Consider the following 16174-nt stretch of genomic DNA (forward strand, 5'->3'; position numbering starts at 1 on the left):
TCCATCTCCATCCCACACCACCGCCACAGCTCAGTGTCTGTCCCCTCCCTTGTGCGCCCAGTGGTGACAAACGCTGGCAGGGGACGAGAGCGTGTCATTGTGGGCAGACAGCTGGCAGGGGACACAGCTCTGGCAGCCAGCTCTGTGCACGCCCGGCTGCTCGCCGCGCTGCCTGGGGACCGCTCGCTCCCGGCTTGCATATGTTGTGAGGACACTGGGTTTGTTCCCCTCCAGCCTCCCTTGGCCATGAGCCATTGGCACTCGCTCTCGAGTCATGGCACTGAGATGCTGGCATGGCCCCCATCCCCCCGCTCCCCTGGCAGCACGGTGGAAGGAACAAGTAGCAGAGCATGGAGAGGACCCCAGCTGAGCCCTGCGTGGATGCTGGGGGACGTGCCCCCCACCCTGCTTGTGCCAGCAGGCACTGAACACTGAACGAATGTGAGCATTGCACAGGTGAGCGGGCAGCTCATGCTGTGACAGCTGGTCACCTTCACAGGGGACAGGCAGTGCTGGATGGGTTGGGTCTCCAGCCTCATGATGTGAGGACTGAGGGAGGTGTTCCCGTGCACCCTCATCTCCGCACATCACAGGGCTTTGTCGTGGTGTTGCTTATGCCTGTGCAGCTCTTGTGGCTGCACAGATTACACAGCCTCTCAGCCCTGGCCAGCAGCTGGGTTTCCTCTCCATGATTCAAGGCCCAGACTGCACACAAAGGAAAGCAGCTGTTTGCCAGAATGGCAGAGCCCTGCCACGGGCACCCATGCCAGCAGCCCCTGCCAAGGCAGCAGAGAGAATTCCCCGCTAATCTGTAGGGCCACGTTTAGCAGGACCTATTTGGATGTTGGCATCTCCTATGCCTGCTGCTTTCTGGTGCCTGTGCTGGGGGAGCTGGGCTTGGTGGAGCCTCCAAACAAGCTCTGGTGGTACTGGTTTCTGTGGGAGCCTTTGTAGGGCTGGAAGAGGCAGAGGTGCCCTGTGGGTTGGGTGCCAGCTCTGAGCCTCACAGTAACACAGCACCCCTGCCTGTGTCCCCACACAGCTCAGTGGGTTGGGAGCATTTGGAGAGCAGACAATCACCAGCATCAATCAGCGCTGGGAGCGGGCACGCAGCCGGGTGATTTAGGTGACTGGTCACTGCTGTAACCGATGATGAGCTGCGAGTCAGGGAGAGAGAAATAAGGAAGCGACACAGCCTGGCGTCTGTTTGCATAAACTATCTTATCCGCACAGAGGATACAGCACCGGGGGAGGTGATAAATCCCCCTCTCCGCGGCTGTGTGCGGAGATTAGATGGCTTTTGAAGAAAAGCAGTGGCTCAGCCACGAGTTACGGGTGGGTAGAGCTCGTGTAGACAGTGGGAGGGGGTCTGGGCGGCTGTACTGGGGCTGTGGGACCCCGGGGATGCTGGGTCCTGTGTCTGTGACACTGCACAGAGCTGGGCAGGGTGGCACCGTCGGGCAGCAGGCGGCCCCCACCTCCACCCCTCCGTGTCCTTCTGTCTTCCTTAGCTCTCATTTCCGAGCGGGCTGCAGCCCAAGCTCAGGAATAAGGAAAGACGAGCCAGCCTCCCCGAGCCTGGTGGAGCTGGGTATTTCATTACCTGCACACCTGTTCCTGAGTGCCATATGGGCAGAGGTAAATAGATGGTAATTGTTTATCCAGAAGCGATTCTGCGATGCGGCGAGAGCTGTCTCCGAAGAAGTCACCTTCCCCAGCAATGCTGGGGCCGGAGCCCACGCGTGGGCAATGGATGGGGTCCCCCCCACTTCCCAGCCCCTCTCCTTCACACTGCATCTGGGTGATACCAGCACAGCCCCAGCGGAGCATCTTCCTGTGGTGCTGTGGGGTGCACGCTGGGTGCCCTGTCCCCATAGCTGAATCACAGCAGAGTTATCTCCATGCTGGGGGGAAGATGTACGACAATGTCCATCCCGCCCCAGCCAGGCCTTGGTTTGCAAAGGGCGATCACTCCCTGCTGTGCTGGTAGCCCAAGCACTGAGCCCAGTGTGGGGGGGAAGGAGGATGTCCTGGTGGCTGCAGTGCTGCACTCAGCTCCCAGCATGATGGGTGTGACCCTCCTGGCTGTGACCCTTTCAGGGACAATTAATGGTCAGCAAAATAAAGGTGTTTGCTCGCACCCTGTGGTCCCCAAGCAGGCCGGAGCCGCGTGCTGCAGGGGGATGCAGCACTGAACGACTCTCCCCCACCACTCCAATTTCACATTTCTCTCCTCTGCTCTCCCTCGGTTGTGTAAAATTTCCCCCTTTTCACTGAAGCGCGTGAGCCGCTCTGTCCCCGGGCCCTGATGCTCACGTAGCCGAGCACGGCAGATGATTTACGCAGAGATGATGTACGACCTGCTCGCTCATCTGAGTTTGTGCCTAACACCGGAGCTGTGATTTCCCTGCAGGGAGAAGCGATGGCTCTGAGGAGGGGAGCATCCTCCCAGCTGAGCGCTGCCTGTTTCATTGTGCTGCAGGAGGAGAGGCAGCAGCACATCCTGGCACCGCTTGCATGCTGGATGTTCCTTTTTTCCCTTTAAATGAGGTTTTTAAACAGCTTCCCAAATCGATCCCCAGCCTCCCATTGCCTGCCTCTGCCTTGGGTTAATGGCAGTGAACAGGTCCCCAGGCCCTCAGCAGAGCACAGGCTTTGCCCTTAGCAGTGCCCTGATGTAAGCAGGGGTGTGTGTGTGATTGTGTGTGTGTGTGTGTGAGCAGTGTGTGTGCACACAGAGCCTCTGCACGCACGTGTGCCGGGCACGCTGTGCATGTGTCTGTGCATCCGTATTTCGGAGCGTGCAGGCTCGCTCCCTCTCTCTAGATGGGTGTGCATAGCTTTATGACATCCGAAATGGAAAAGACAATTGGATGTCAAAACCTATCTGAGGAGCCCATTTATACCCACCGACTTTTATGGGATTCCCGCTGATTGATGCAGGCCCCATAAAACTTCCTGCTGCAGCTCCCACCCCTCGCAGCCGGCTCTGCCTCCCCGTGCAGCACTGCAGGGATGGGATGGGATGGGATGGGATGGGATGGGATGGGATGGGATGGGATGGGATGGGATGGGATGGGATGGGATGGGATGGGATGGGGAGCCCTCCCTGGCTGTGTGGCTGCTTCCCATCTCCCGATAAGGGATGCGGCGCATGTGTGGCCGTGGCAGGGGCTTGCCCGCCGCCATCCATCATGCTGTCAAAGCATCCATCAGATGGCAGCCAGCACTGCGTGCAGCCCCTTCCACAGGGAGCACGGTGCTCCATTCGGAGCCACTTTTGTCTCTTTGCAGAGGTCAGTCTCACACAGCTGACACTCGCCGATTGACAACCCCAAGTGCTATCCAGGAGACCAACCCCTTGGCAGTGTCCTCAGCAGGATGGTGGCTCTCGCCCTGTGATTCCCCACGTCCCCATGCTGTGTGTTACGGGGTTGAGATGGGGGCTGTAGGGTGGCAAGGGGCCGTGGTGAGGTTGGTGGTGTGTGTGTGTGTGCGGGAGGGATGGGGAAGCTCTGCCTGGGGCTCGCCTGCATCAATCACTGCAGCTGCTCTGGCGTAATGGGCAGCAGGCAGATTGGGGAAGGCACTCCATCTCCGTGTCGGCACAGTTTGTCATCATCAAACTCCGGCAGCAGGGAGGGCAGCTCAGGCAGCAGGGAACAGGAGGGAGACGTGGAGCTCTACATCCCTGCAGCACAGCTGGTCCCCAGACCGGGTAGCACCAGGTTGTCCCCCCACCCCAGGACAGCCGAGAGATGTGGTGCTCAGTGCCATTTGTGTGCAAGAGCATCCGGCAAGTTTCTTCTGAAAAATCAGTGTATGGCTGCGGGGATCCCCATGATCTGTGTGCAGCCAGGCAGCACATGGGATCGGTGTCTGTCCCCGGGGCGCACACAGCCATGGGGCTGCTGCAGGTCTCTGTGTGCCACCAGGAATCATCAGCACCGTGCAGCCCACGCACAAAGCGGTGCAGAGCCCAGCGCACCGTGCTGTGGGGATGGGCCATGGAGCAGGGTGGTGACAGATGTCCCTGGAGCTGCTGGCACTCGTCAGAGCCACTGGGGCAGCCGCTGCCCGGCAGCTCTCCTTCCCATGGCTGAGCATGATGACCTTTCCCTGTGTTTCGTGGCTCAGCCCCAACCACTGAGCAAAGAGAGGCCGGGGGGGTGATACAGCCCAACCTCTTCCCCCCTGCCCTCCCAGCCCTCTGCTCCCCAGCCCTCCCCCGGCACCTATTAATATTTATACCTCGCGGTGTGTGGCGAGAGCTTGGACACAATCAGGGCACTGCGATTGCTGCACAGGGGCAGGCAGCAGACTGCAGCTGGGACACTGAGGAAGGACAGCAGCAGCAGAGAGAAAGGCTCCGCAGAGGGGACAGAACAGCCACATCACTCCTGAGATCTGGGCTGGAGAGGCACAGCTCAGCCTTTCAGGAGCACGGGAGGAGGTTACCCACCCTGCATTGCCGGTGCACCGCTGCTGTGCTGCTGTTGCATTGCTGCTGCAGAAACTCCCTCAGCCCCCCCCCCCCCCGCCTCTGGTCCTTTGCAGCCCTGGTGCACGTGCTGCGGGAAGGGCAGGCGGTGGCATTGTCACCTCGCAGGGCAACTCGTCCCCACCCCCTTTTATAAAAAGCAACGCTCCTGTAATAAAGAATTTAATAACCTGCTGTGCCTGTGTGGATAGAAAACTCATTTGTTTAATAGGCAGCAGTTTGGCTTTGTCATGTTCATTTAGTTTTTAATGACGCACAGTTGTGCCAATATTGATTTTAGCTTATAGGGACTCCAAAAATTTACTATCTGGAATTATCTGAAATGCAGCCGTTGGAGCTGGCAGCCGGGAAGACGGATCGCTCCCCTGCTTCGCTGCCGGGGCCGGCGCAGCTGCACGAGCTGCATGCGATGGGCTCCCACGAATGTCCCCTCCCCAGTTTGCTCACAGCACTGGGGGACGTGGGGCAGCGCTGGGCTGCAGCTCGTGGCCCCACAGCCGCGTGTGTGGGGGGAAACTGAGGCAGGGGCGGTGGGGGTGCCCTGCACGAAGCCGTCTCCATTTCCTTCTCCAGTTTTTAATGAGTCAGCAGTGGGTGTGCCAGCCCGGCCCTGCGCGGGTGACAACTGACAGCGAATTGTATCGACGGGCTCTCATTGAACGGAATTACTCGGCAGGAACCAGCCGGGATCTGTTTCCTGACTGCCTGCATCTCCACGGCCGGCCTGGGGGGTGCAGCCCCCGGCCCAGCCCCCCCTCCCTGCCCCGCTCTGTGGGCACAGGGCAGCACGCAGCCCGGAGGGAGAGGGCTGTGCAACCCCCCCCCCATGGTGCACAGAGAAATCCACTTTGAGGTTTTGCTGCTGCTAACGGGATTGATTGAGGAATGGATAATTGCATCTCCCTAAAATGCCTCTGGGGCTCTGCGGGCTTGCAGCAGGAGATGCGTGGCTGAGGTTTGGGGTGGGGAGGCTCTGGGAGAGCTCTGTAACTCCATCCTCAGTTCCCCATTTGTGCCCACTGCCCTTTGCCAGTTCAGCAGTGCTGTGGCACCAGCAACTCGTGCTCAGCGCTATTCATTATGCAAGCCTGTAAATATATTATTTACTATTCCTACTATTATTATCCATTATTTATCACCTAATCCTGTAGTGCTAGAAATCAGTGCAGCACCTGGAGTGCCCAGAAAGCACTCAGGAGGCACACACCAGGTGATGGAGAGCCAGCAGCAGCACCGTGCAACCCACATCACACAGCCACCATCCTGATGGCCACGGGGAGCTGCTGCCCACTTTGGGGGTTTCTCTGCTGTTCTACGACTCCAGGCAGCAGCCCCTGGCCCTGCATGCAGGGGTGGCAGCTCCCAGCAAGTTTCCAGTCCTCAGCTACGATCTGTGAATCTACACAATTTCCCCCTGTAGCAACTAGGGCAGGTGTGTTGTATCTGTTGGCTTAATGAAGAAGAATTAAATGAGGTTGACCCAGGTCAGCTGGGGGAAATATATTGCTCTGCAATGCTGCAGCTCTTTGAGAGCTCTGAGATGTCTGCAGGGCTTGGGATCATGGGGTCATGAACCTGCAGAGGGTATGAGGAGCTGCTGGGATGGAGCAGCTGAGCCTGTTGTGAAGGATAAGTGTGCAAATCCCAGCAGATAGAACGGTTATTGGGCTCTTTCTTTTCTGTTTATGTTGCTTTATGGGGATTGGAGCAACCAGGGCTGCTGTGGGTCTGTGCTCACCTCAGTGTGGTGTGGCAGAGGCAAAGGCAAGAAGGGCTGCAACAGGTTTGAGGGCTTTGATGCACACTTTTTGAAGTGAGTTGGCACCCCACCATTTGCTTTTGGGTATGAAATGCCCAGCAAAAATCTGTTCTCTCTGCTTCAAGTGTAGATGTGGGGAGCTGGGGTGTATGGTGCTCAGCACCTCTACAGCCTCAGCTTCTGGGTGCTGGTGGTTGGAGGAGAGTGCTGGAGCTGGCTTTGAGCATGTCCCACTGTTGTTATGGAAAAGCACTTGGGAAGGCGGCCTTTAAATGTTAAGCAACCATGTTAAAATGAGCCAAAGCCCTGTTTTAAATTTTTAATCCTCTGATGTAAAAGTCAGCTGTGTGGTTGGGGCTGCTGGCAGAGCTGCTGCTAGTTGTTTCCGCTGCACCTTTACCCCGCCTGCTCCTCAGCCCATCCTGGTGGCTTCTCACAGCTTTGTGCAGCCTGCAGGAACAGCAGAGCTCAGCTCTGGGGTGGTGGAGGAGCAGTCTGTGTGTCCAACCTCAGCAGCAGCTTTGGGGTGGGGACCTAGCCCCATGCAACCCATGTGCAGGGTGCTCATTAGCACTAATAGCAGGGTCCTCTGGCTGTGGCTTTGGGATGTTGGCATGAACATGGGTATGCTCAGAAATGCTTCTGTAGCTGCTCTGGAGGAGGAGCTGGAAAAAGACTGAGCTACGTGGAGCTGCAGGAGCAGCATTTCCCTGCTTTGCTCATGTCTTGCAGCAGCCCCAGCCATCCAGCTGTGCTCCTGGGCAGGCTGCTGTTCACACGTGGGCATGGGGGCTGGCTGGCATTGATGCCTCCACTCTCATCTCCTGTGTGATGGGGACTGATGGCATAAGCTGGATCTAGCTTGGGAGTAGAACTCCTGTTGTCACTGCTGGAAAGATGCCCTTGTTTTGCCCTCTGCTCACACTGAGTATGGGGATGTGTGGATCAGTCTCACTTTGGGTTTGAAAGAAAATCTTAATTGGCTGAGATGCCCCAGGCATCCGATGCTGGAGAAGAGCTCCTGGCTGGGCAGGGGAACTTGCCATTCCTTCTCCTGGCGTTTTATTTTGAAGTCATCAAATATTAAAGATGTTTCTGTTCCCAGCTGCTTTGGATGTCCCTTGCACAGCACCCGGGGGCAGCGTGCAGCTCTGCCTTGGTGCCCTTCAATGCAAGGTAACAGGAGGTAGCTCCAGTCCCGCTGTAAGCTGAACATCTGCTGGGGTGCAGCCCTATATGGGGCTGGGAGCCCGTCCTGCAGCCTGGGGGTGTGGGACACAGGACTCCAAGTGCACACTGGGGGGTGGGCTCTGAGCTCCCCCCCAGACACTCTCGAAAATCCCTTCCTGTCACTCCCAGGGTGTGACAGGGAGCCAGCCTGTGAGCTGTACCACCTTGAACTGACCCTTCTAGGAGAGCAGATGCTTCTGGAAAACAATGGAATAAGGAAAAAGAAGAAATATGCAACAGGAAGACAAATCCCAATTTGAATTACGAACAGAATAGTATTGGGGAGCCTCGCTGCAGCCAGTCAGCTGTCCTCGCTGTGAAGTGCACACCTTATTGCTAGTCTGGCTATGTCTGGCTTCAGCTTCTGCCAGTGGGAGCTTGTTATACCTCTATCTGTGAGACTGCAGAGCCTCCATTATCCAATTTCTCTTCCCCGCGCCGGTGCCGACAGCCTGTGGTTACATCTGCCGCTCTCCCCTCTGCTGCAGGAAGGGGCTGAGGGGCTCCTGGCCCCTTCTGACAGTGCGTGGGGATGGGAGATGGCACAGAGCTCTCCTGCTCAGGGAGCAGCAGTGGGAGCTGCAGCTTCGTGCAAGGAGAGGCTGAGGGGAGCTGTGTGCTGTTGTCCTGTAGCCTTTGGGTAGTGCTGACTCCTGGTCCCCGAAGCGCCTGACATCCAAGCAAAGACTTTTTACATTTCAAATAGAGCCTTGATCTTTTTTTGGAACATGTCTTGGTTTCAAACAAGAGTTTTTAATTCAATCCCGGCAACGTATTTTTGGTTTGACTTTGATGCGCCCTCTTCAAGCAGGAGGCAAAATAACAGCTTTCAATTCTACAAATAGGCCTGAGGCTGGCTTCTGCTGCCTGCAGGGCTGTGCAGGGCCAAGTACTCATTAGCAGCCCCATAGCAGCAGCTGGTGGGCACAGGGGGCTGGAACCCCCCACCCTGGGAGTGACAGGAAGGGATTTTCGAGAGTGTCTGGGGGGGAGCTCAGAGCCCACCCCCCAGTGTGCACTTGGAGTCCTGTGTCTTTTCACCCCTTGCAGAACCATCTTGGAGAGGCAAAAGTCATGCAGCACAGCTGGTGCGTGTGCATGCCTCATCGTAATTACAAGTGACACTGCCCCAAATCATGGCTCTGAAGCTGGGATTCTTGATAGGCTGTGGGGGATTGGGCTGACTGATGTGAGATGGAGTGGTGGGGCAGGTGTGACCCAGAGCCCAGTGCCTTCCCTGCTGTGTTCCTGGCTTTTCCCACCACCCCTGGGAGCAGCAATGGGGCTACGAGTGGGAACTTGCTGCTGCTTGGGTAAATTTGGGTGGAGGAGCTCTGGCATGGAGCAGGCAGGGCTGGGTGGAAGCACTGCTGCGAGATGAGAGCTCTTCCAGCCTGCCCAGGAGGCTGTGGGGAGCCAGGTACCTCTGCAAGCAGGTAATAAAGGGCTCACACCTTGGCAAGATTAATTGCAACAACCATAAATCAGTGCTGGCAGTGAGGGCAGGTGCTGAATTTATGGCCCTGGAGACAGGAATTCCTGTTCTGCATGGAACAAAGCCCTGACCCCACAGGGGGCTGGGAGAGTGCTGAGCACTACTCGGCTGTTCCCCTCTGCAGCACGTGTGAGTGCTGTGGGACTGGGGTCCGAGCCCACTACGGGGGGCTTCCTCCCTGCTCATTGCAGCCCACACTGCTGGGGAACACCACCCTGAGAGGTGAGCCAGGCTTGCAGCCTCCCACAGCACATCAATTCCCACTGGCTCGGTTGAGAATGCCAGCCACGGAGCTGATTAATGCTGGGGTGGGCAAGTGCTGGCTTATTGTTCAGCATCTCCTCAAGAGGTCGATAGGAAATTTGGCAGTAGCTCTCCAAATATGCAACGTGCGCGCAGGCATTGTCCCTCTGAGCACTGTGTGTGATTTACACGTGAGCATATATTGCATGGGGGAAAATACACACTGGGGCCCAGGAACTAACATTGTTGTATTGATGTTTGTGTGAGAATGCTCCCTCGATCCTTGCCCTGGTTTGACCCTTTGGTGCTGGGCCAGGCTTTAGACTAATCTGCTCATGTTTTTGCCCTGATCCTTGCAGGTCCCTTGGCTCAAAGGTGTTGTGTGTGCTCACGGGTCTGATTCAGCATCCAGGTGCATAGTTCCCTCTCTGTGGACAGTTTAGGTCTGTGAGCGTCGGTGTTCAGTAGCAGCTCTGGCTGAGCTACTTGTCCCCAGCAAATGCAGAGCGCTGTGCTGACATCAAGCAGGGGTGTCTCTGAAGGATGTATGGTCATGGTCTGACCCTGCTGGGAGATCTGGGCTTAAGAAATTGCAGGATTGTGCCTGAAAGGGTGAAGTGTGATTTGGGAGACACCGCTGGCTCATCTCTAGGGCTGGAGACCTTGTTTTTCCAGAACCCTGCACTGTTTGCTGCGATAACGTGGTGACAGCGAGTTCTGCTTGTGAGCTTCCCTGGAGACTTGCGTTGTCCCCTCCCTGAGAAACTGGGATGAGGTGCAGATGCTCTGACCACTGCCAGTGTGGCTGGGGACTGTGGGGAGGGGGCCGCTCCGGGCTCGTGGCGATCTGCAGCTGCAGAGGGGGCAGCCGCTGCTCCCACCCCCAGCGGCTGTGGGCTGCGGCGTCCGGGAGAGGGTCCCACCCGCTCCGTACGAAGCGTGGGCGGCCGAGGGGACGTGCCCGCCGCGCCCTCTCTTCCCGCATCCCCGTGCGCGCCCGGCCGCGGCCGCTGGGTAGCGCTCGGAGCCGCGCCGACTCCCCGCCTCCCCGGCTCGGGCTCCCCCGGCTCCGCCGAGCCCCGCCGCCGCGGCTCATTCCGCCGCCGCGCAGGAGGAGCAGGCATCCGGCCGGAGCGCCGAGACGGAACGGCGCGGTGCTGCCAGCCCGCCCGCCGCGCACCGCCCGCGGCTCCGAGCGGGACCCCGCGTCGCCGCCGCACTTTCTCCGTTTGCCGGGGTGCAACGCGAGGCGAGACGCGCCCCCCCCCCCCCCCCCCTCCTCCTGCCCCATCCCGCCCCATCGCTAGGAGCCGCCGGGGCAAGGATGTCCCCAGGCAGAAGCTGAGCACCGGGGAGGGGCCGCCTCCCCGCCCCCGGACCCCAAACTTTTTTCTGCGGCTCCGGGAAGCCCCCATGGTACCCTGGCGGGTAGAAGGGGACGGGAACGGACGGCGCTGCGCTTCCCTTCCCTGACGCGGAGGGCAGCTCGTGGGGAGGGGCTCGGCTGTCGGCCACGATCTCAGTTTTCAGGGGTCCCGGCTCTGCACGTCTCCGGGGAAGTTGGACGCGGCGAAGAGCTCTCTGCGGTCCACCCCCCCCTCCGCCCCACCGGGAGCTCTGCACATCGCCTCCGCCTCCCTCCGAGCAGCGCTGCCGCGGTGGTCCCTGCGCCGGGGGCCCGGAGTGCGGCGAGAACTGGAGGCTCTGCCGCCAGGATTATAAAGTCGGGGAAGTTGCCCCCCCTTGTCGGCGGAGCCATGGCCCGGCCCGGGAGCTGGGGGCTGCTGTGCGCCGTGGTGCTCGCCCTGCCCGGCCCTCCGGGAGCCGGTGCCCAAGGTAAGGGGGTGCGAGGGGGCTCTGGTGCAGAGCACGGCTTCTTCAGCCTTCATCTCCTGCTTCGATGCTGGCGTTGAACCGCAGATGGCTGTTGGGGGGGGGGAGTCCTTACGCTGCCCCCGACAGACGAACCCTCAGAGGTGAAGGGCTTTGGGGGCCTCTCACCCTGCACTGGATGAAGAAGTTTGGGTCGCAGCCCCAAAGCTCCGGGAGGGACTAGGGGTGCTTAAGAAGCCCCCCAGGTGTCCGGGGCCAAACGGCACAGAGCGTAGCACGGTGCTTGGGGGGCTCGGCCCGGCGCTGCCTCTGCTCTGAGAATGGGAGGCGAAATGTTGCTTTGAGTGCGGGGTGGGAATGCATCAGCCCTTTCTCGAGGACCGGTCACCTTCCAAGGAGAGGGCACCCATTTCAGCACCTCCCTGGGGACCCCACTTGTGTGCAGCACAAGTTCCGGGAGCTCCCAGGGTGCGGCTGTGCCAGTGATTCTGGTCCTGTTGACCTCCAGCGGGTGGAGATGGTGGGGGTCTGCAGCCCTGTGTCTCTGTGGGTGCTCTGGGGCTTCATGTGCAGTGTGGGTGCCTGTCTGCTCACCACCTCTGGGGCTCTGGCACAGCAGTGTGCTTTTGGCTTCTCTGAGACAGGCAGGGATAGTTCCTGCTCCTTTGGGTTGCAGAGATCCCTCGGGGGGGACCTCCTTGGGGTGCTGTCCCCTCTCCAGCAGGCAAGCATCCCCGTGGGGATGTGGGGGAGGTTGTCTGGCAGGGCTGCAGCGTGGTCTCCTCTGTCCCTGCCGCTCCGGCTGAGCAGATCCAGGCTGCAAAACGGGGGGAGGGAGGGGCGGCACATTGGGGTACAGTGCTGTGCCTGGGGCTCCTCAACCCACGACATTTCTTGCCCTTGTTTGCGGCAGCAAGCAGAGCCAGAAGTCCCCATGCACTCCTGTCCTCCTGCTCCCCCTGAGCCTCCCTTAGTTCTGCTATAATTTCTCAGTAATTAAGTTCAGAACATAACATCTAAAGCGGCAGTATATTATCCGGGCAGGCCCTGTGTGGGGAGCTGTGAAGGTCTCTTTGATTGATTCACTCCCTTGCCGAGTTTCTCTTCCCCTGCCTGGCGGCTCCAGCTTGCGGTCCCCCATGGTCCGTTTGTTCCCGGCTGTGGGATGCTTTCCTGCTGTGCTTGACTCCTGTTTGTCCGTGGGGCTGAGGAGCTCCCTGTGGGGCTCTGGAGCAGAGGAGAAAGGGCTTTGCTTCTTGCTCCCAGTGCACGATCTGAGCTGTGCATCCTGCAGCGCGCTGCTTGTCCTGCCGGGTGGTGTGACATTGCTGGGAGCCGGCACGGCTGAGTGCGAGCAGTGATGGAGCAGTGTAGAGAGCATCGTCTGCCTGTCCCCGACAGCGGGCTCGGGGACACGGGGGCAGGGTCTCCTCCTGCTGCACGTGGGCTGACAGCAATCATTGCTGCAACCCAAACGGACACGGGGGTGGAGGACCTGCCCTGTGGGCACAGTGTCCGCTGTGGCCTTTAGCTCAGCCCCACTGTGGCGGGTTCCCAGGAGGGACATGCACGTATTAGCATCCTGGTAGGGCTGGGGGCAGCCCCATAGCCAGGCCTGGAGCAGAGGCAGCAGTCTGCTTTGTGCCGGTGCTATTGATTCTAGCAGCCAAAGAAAATGGGATCAATAGAGATGGAAGGGAGGAGGGCTGAGACCCTCTTGGCTGGGCGCGGGCTCCTCAGGCACAGGGTAAAACACTTTTAATACCTGCTGTTGCTAAAACAAAGACTCCAGCACCACTGGGGAGAGATGGGATGGAAGTTTAATTACAGTCTGCCTGTGCTGTGTAATTATTAATTACCTACGGCAAAAAATAACTTATTGATTAGGGGCCTCGTGCTAATTACTTGGAGGTGAATGCAGTTTGGGCTGGAGCTGTCGCAGTGCGACCCAGTGAGACAACAGAGGGGACCCCAGGAGCTGGGGGTGCTGGTCCCACTCCTCCCCCCCCCCCGGCTTTGTTCTGCAGATTTTGTGCCCCCAGAGGTACAGTTTTCCCTCAGCCAGGGCTGGGGGCACAGCTCAGGACCTCCTGCACCAGTGCAGTGCCCATAATGGGACTGAGGAGGCTGCATCCAGTCCCAGGAGGGATTTGGGAGGCTTAAGGTTCCAGACAGGATTTGGGGCAGGGGCCTGAGACATGTGGCAGCTTCGGCCAAAGAGGCTTATTAGGGGCTGGCGTGGGAGGTACAGAGCCTTCCGGCAGCCACATGTGGTCCCTGGGCACGTCTGTGTGTGCTGTGGAGCAGGGCTGGAGGGGACGGATCCCTACCGCTTCCTGGGGGTGTGACAAAGAGCAGAGGTTCCCTCTGCTTCAGGAAGGTGTCTTTTATCCATGAAAGCATCCCCAGGGCTGGTGCCCACCATCAAGCCTTGGGAATGCTGGAGTGGCTTTTTCTGCCTCCCCCTTCCCCGTGGGCTCGGCTGCCACGCTGGCTGCCGGCCTCGTGCAAAGCTCCGGCTCAGGAAGGAAAGTGGCTTTTAGGCGAGAGGAAAAGGGAGATTAAAATTTGATGCTCCTTTGGAAGCCATTAGTGGCCAGGCACAGCGATGAAATTTTGATGACCCGATAACCGTACGGAGGAGGGATATGATCTGCCATGCTCCATCACTGCGTGGTGCCCTGGTGGTTCCCCCCAGGACCAGGGCACCAGTGGGGGTGTGCCATCCTATGCCCCGTGGCATGGCACACACCAGTGGGTGCCGCTCCTGGGTGCCCTCCTGGAGCCCTGCTCGATGTGCTGGGGTGACTGGGGTGAGGCTGTGGTGATAATTCTGCTCACTGGGGGCAAAGGAAGGAGCTGGAGAAGAGAGGCAGGCGGGCAGAGGCAGGTTGCTTGTGATCCTGAAAAATGCTGATAATTAAACCTGGGAGGAGGGAAGGCAGGCTGACGGGGTGCAGGTGTGTTGTGGAATGACCCTGGGTCTCTCTTCCCCGTACCCTGCGGGGTGCAGGAGGCTGTGCTTGTAGGGCTGTGCAGTGCTGGTCCCATCCCTGCTCTGTCAGCTCCCTGGGGCCACGAAGCCCGAGGTGCTGCCAGCCTGGAGCTGATCCTTGATGTGGCTGATTCCTGCCTTGGGATGAACTCGAACCACGCTGCGTTACTGTAGGTCCTACATTAACAGTTCCTGGTGGTCATATGGATGTTTTGCCGCAGTGGTGCAGGTTGTTGCCTGGGGGCAATGCACATTCAGAGGAGAGTGAAGCCCTCACGATGCTGGGTCTCATCTGGGTGAGGGAGCAGCATGTGCCCTTGCCCCAGAGCCCTCGTTACCTAGCCGAGCTCGTTAGCAGGTTGTGTGTCACTGGGTGAGAAATGGTCAGTGCTGGACCAGTAATAAATATGCTGCTGTCAGTGGTGATGTGATCGGGCTAACGAAGGGTGAGCTGAGCCCTGTGGCACGGAGAGGGGTGGGATCCAGGACCCTGAAGGGTGAAGGGGTGTCCCAGGAATATCAGGGGGGAGATGGGCAGGGGTGGGTGTAGAGGAATGATGCATTTGCTGTACTAGCAGCAGGAATGTGCTGGCAGTGGCTCCGCCGTGCTGCTCGTGCCTGGCATCCTGCACGTGCCAGCAATGCCAACCACAAGGGCACGGCCCTGGGCACTGCTCTGCGTGCCAGAGCCCACTGCTGTGAGTGCATCTCCCTGCGATGCTTTTAAGGTGCATCCTCCCACCCCGTTTCCAGCGTGCTTTTGGGGTGCTTCCCTCCACTCCTAGCGATGCTTCCCCTTGCTGCCACCGCCCCCAGCCCCTGCAGACCACCTGCCTGCGGCCCCTCACTTTGCCCCCAGCGCTGCAGGGTGCGGAATGCCTGTGCCTGGAACGCTCGGGTTGCTTGGGAACTGGGAAACCTGATCCCTGGGAACGGGGCCGAGGGCAGGGGACATTCCGGGCTGCAGCTGGTCCCTGGCCCCTTTGTCTTCCTGCTCCAATGGGGGTTGTGTCCCCACTCTTGGCCCCCCAGGAATGGAGAATTCGGGTGCGGTGGGCTCGAGGGCCATCCCTGGGGCTGTGGTGAGTGGCAGCCACCGTCTGCTCTGAGCTGTCGCCTTTCCTTGCAGATTGGTGTCACGTCCTGGCTGGTGGCCACTGCGGGGCCCTGGCTGGTGTGACCAGCTGTCACCCTGTGCCAGCAGCTGAGCGTCCCAACCGCGAGCGGGGACAGCGCGGTGATGATTCCGGGAATGCCAGAACGCCTTCCCCGTGCCAAAGTCACTCTCCCTATCAACCTTTTGCTGTCATTGTCCCCGTTGCCCATCTCATCGCACAACAGCTGGCCTGAGTGTGCCGGGAGCCCTGCCTTGCCTTGCTGGATCCCTTTGGCAGCTGAGGGGAAACTGAGGCACGGGCTGTGGTGGGGTGCACTGTGCTGGCCGGGCTCATGTCTCACTGCTGTGCCACTGGGGATGGGCTCTGCTGCCCAACGCGTGCACACGTGAGCGGCTCCGTCGGCTCTCATCAATCACTGCCGCCCGCACGGTGGTGCCGGGGCCCCTGGTGGAGGGAAACCTTGATGGGTTTGACCATTAACAGAAAGAAACCACTGAGCTAATTTTAGCCGCGTGAGCTAATTGCTTTGTGTGCTGCTGGGTGAGGCGAAAACCTGCGAGTACTCAGCTGTCACCTTGAGCCCTCCTGGCTGCGTGCTGGTGGCAATGCCCAGCTCCTGGTGTGGGGTCGGTTGTGGGGATGCTGATCCCTGCGGGGATGCTGGAGTTGGTGCAGGAAGACGGGTGCTGGGGGGCCTGGCAGGGTCCTGCCCCCTCTTTAGTTTGCATGGGCGGGGGTCCTTGTGCCTCGTGGGGAGCAGGGACACGCGTGGTATGGGACGCTCTGGCTGTCCCGTGTGGAGTGGGGAACCAGGGCTGCGTGGCAGAGTGCCCAGCACTCAGCAGCATTACCGTATCCATGACTCACAACAGGTTGATGAAGGCAAATGCTATTTTTAGAGCCTTTTAATTGATTGGGGCATGCGTGCCGACTCCTGGGCATGCAAATTGCTCCAGCCAGCGGGCGTTTCCCTGGAGTGAGTCTGGGGCCAAGGGCACTC

The 16174-nt window shown here is 59.3% G+C and overlaps 2 protein-coding genes across 2 annotated transcripts in view; one reads left to right on the plus strand and one right to left on the minus strand.

Annotated features, from left to right (window-relative positions):
• The window catches only part of RPL38 (ribosomal protein L38), a 149910-nt gene that overhangs the window by 33169 nt on the left and 100567 nt on the right, over positions 1-16174 (minus strand). The gene's annotated exons all lie outside the window — the stretch shown is intronic.
• SDK2 (sidekick cell adhesion molecule 2) overlaps positions 10986-16174 on the plus strand; it is a 39736-nt gene continuing 34547 nt past the window's right edge. Inside the window, exon 1 of the mRNA XM_065735591.1 lies at positions 10986-11064. Within this exon, the coding sequence (XP_065591663.1) occupies positions 10986-11064 (79 nt within the window). The remainder of the gene's footprint in view (positions 11065-16174) is intronic.

The sequence above is a fragment of the Cyrtonyx montezumae genome, unplaced genomic scaffold (genome assembly GCF_038088225.1).
Source record: "Cyrtonyx montezumae isolate F1298 unplaced genomic scaffold, pur_monq_1.0 scaffold_19, whole genome shotgun sequence".
Taxonomy (NCBI): Eukaryota; Metazoa; Chordata; class Aves; order Galliformes; family Odontophoridae; genus Cyrtonyx; species Cyrtonyx montezumae.